The 2,080-nt window shown below is 51.1% G+C and overlaps 1 protein-coding gene across 1 annotated transcript; it reads right to left on the bottom strand.

Moving 5' to 3' along the window:
• Nucleotides 1-405: 405 nt before the first annotated feature.
• On the bottom strand, nucleotides 406-1,713 carry kcnj12a (potassium inwardly rectifying channel subfamily J member 12a; the record flags this gene model as incomplete). The annotated part of the gene is made up of 1 exon (XM_084079107.1): nucleotides 406-1,713. One exon carries the CDS (start codon nucleotides 1,711-1,713, stop codon nucleotides 406-408), a length of 1,308 nt encoding a protein of 435 aa, XP_083935233.1.
• Nucleotides 1,714-2,080: the final 367 nt, after the last annotated feature.

Genomic DNA, 2,080 nt, shown 5'->3' with positions numbered 1-2,080 from the left:
ACGATTCTCCACACAAAACATAACTTACCTAAGCAATGTATTTACATCTAAGATGTGATTATAAGATTTTGCCATAATGGCTTTTTGATCCACTATCATTGAACACTCTCAACTCAAAATGACCATATGAAAAAAAAAAAAAAGATTCAAGTTTCCATGAAGGATGAAGGTCTTTCCCTAGCCTTTCCTTGCTTGTGGACATTCTTAACCACAGTTTTCTGAGCTGTGTACTCTTGCTTTCCCCCGTTCCTTGTAGTTATGTCCCTCTTCCCTTTCATTGATGTCCTATTTCCTTTACATATCACAGTAGTCAGCTTTTCCTATGGCACTTTGCATTGTTATGCATTTTTACCCTTGATAGAGAAGGTTAGTAAAAGTTGCCCCCTCTGGTCTAAAGGACAAAGGTCATATTTCTGACTCTCTACGGTATGACCTTTGATCCAGTCCCCTGTTGGCCTGTAGTCGTTCAAACTCATGTCGACTGTTCCGGTCTGGACTGAGGTTTGCCAGCGCTCTGCCACCACCGCCTGCGTCCTCTTCCTCATCCTCATCCCGGGTTATGAAGGCCAGCTCGTTCTCGTAGCAGAAATTGGAGTTGGAGCTGGGAACCAGAAACTTGTTCTCCACCATGTCCTTGGCACTGCAGCGAGGGGTGGACGGCACCTCATATGTTTTGTGAAAGTGAGAGTAATCCACCTTATACACGTTCTTCTCCTCAAACAAGACCGGCTCAAACCGGTGACCCCAAAGGACCTCGGAGGCCAGGTAGGAGCTGCGGGCCTGTGTCGTCATAGCTGTCGCCTCGACCATTCCCTCCAGGATGACCACAATCTCAAAGTCAGCTGCCTCCAGGTCCTGTTTGCTGATCCCAAAAAGGGGGCTTTCCTCGTCAATCTCGTGGAGAATAGTGATCGGCGAAACCAAGAAAATCCTGTCCAGCCCTTTGTCAAAGCCCACATTGACGTCTAACTGGTCTAGTGGAATATACTCCCCCTCGTCAGTGATCCGAGGTTTCATGAGCTGTGCCCTGACATGGGCCTCAACAATGTGACTCTTACGAAGGTTTCCCACCCTCCACATCAGACATAGCTTCCCATCCCGCATGGCGATAACAGCATTGTGGCTGAACAGCAGTGTTTGTGCTCGCTTCTTAGGCCTCGCCATCTTAGCCATGATGGCGCCTATCATGAAGCAGTCGATGATGCAGCCCACTATCGACTGGAAGACCACCATGAAGACGGCCACTGGACACTCCTCAGTCACACAGCGGTAACCGTAGCCAATGGTAGACTGCGTTTCAATGGAGAACAGAAAGGCGGCCACAAAGCCGTTAACTTGTAGGACGCAGGGAGTGAAGTTGTCATCGCCGGCAGGGTTATCCAGGTCCCCGTGCAACAAGGCGATGACCCAGAATGCCAAGCCAAACACCAACCACGAGACAACAAACACCAGGGTGAAGACAATTAGCATCCACCGCCAACGGATGTCCACGCACGTGGTGAAGATGTCAGCCATGTAGCGCGAAGACTTGTCATCCATGTTGGAGAACTGCACGTTGCACTGCCCGTTCTTCTTGACAAAGCGGTTGCGGCACTTGCGACGCGTGTGAATCTTGCCATTGCCAAAGCCGTTCATGCCATGCATGGTGGTGAGGCGTAGGCGCTCCTCCTCGGATGACACGCTGCTGTAGCGGTTGATCCGCCCCACGCTCATGCTCCCGATGCCGCCGCTGGCATGAAGGTCAGAGCGGGAGGGCGGGCCTGGAGACCCAACGTGTGATGACAGGCCCCGCACACCTGGATCACGGGCCGAGCTGCATCTCAGGTCGTCACAGCCAGGGACCTGGGTGGACCACCTTTTTGTTTCGATCCAGCCAATTCCTGTGGAAAGAGAAGGGCGATGCGTGAGTCTCTGACATAATGGTGGTATTACACCACAAGTGTATAAACTGTCAGCAAACTTGAACCCTGAAGACAATGGATCAGTGAATTGCAAACACTTGCTTCACATAAGTCATCATGCATGCGCGCACACACACACACACGCACACACACACACACACACACACACGCGCACGCGC

Source organism: Gymnoscopelus microlampas (genome assembly GCF_963454915.1).
Source record: "Gymnoscopelus microlampas genome assembly, chromosome: 14".
Lineage (NCBI taxonomy): Eukaryota > Metazoa > Chordata > Actinopteri > Myctophiformes > Myctophidae > Gymnoscopelus > Gymnoscopelus microlampas.
This window is presented reverse-complemented; position numbering and strand designations above follow the sequence as displayed.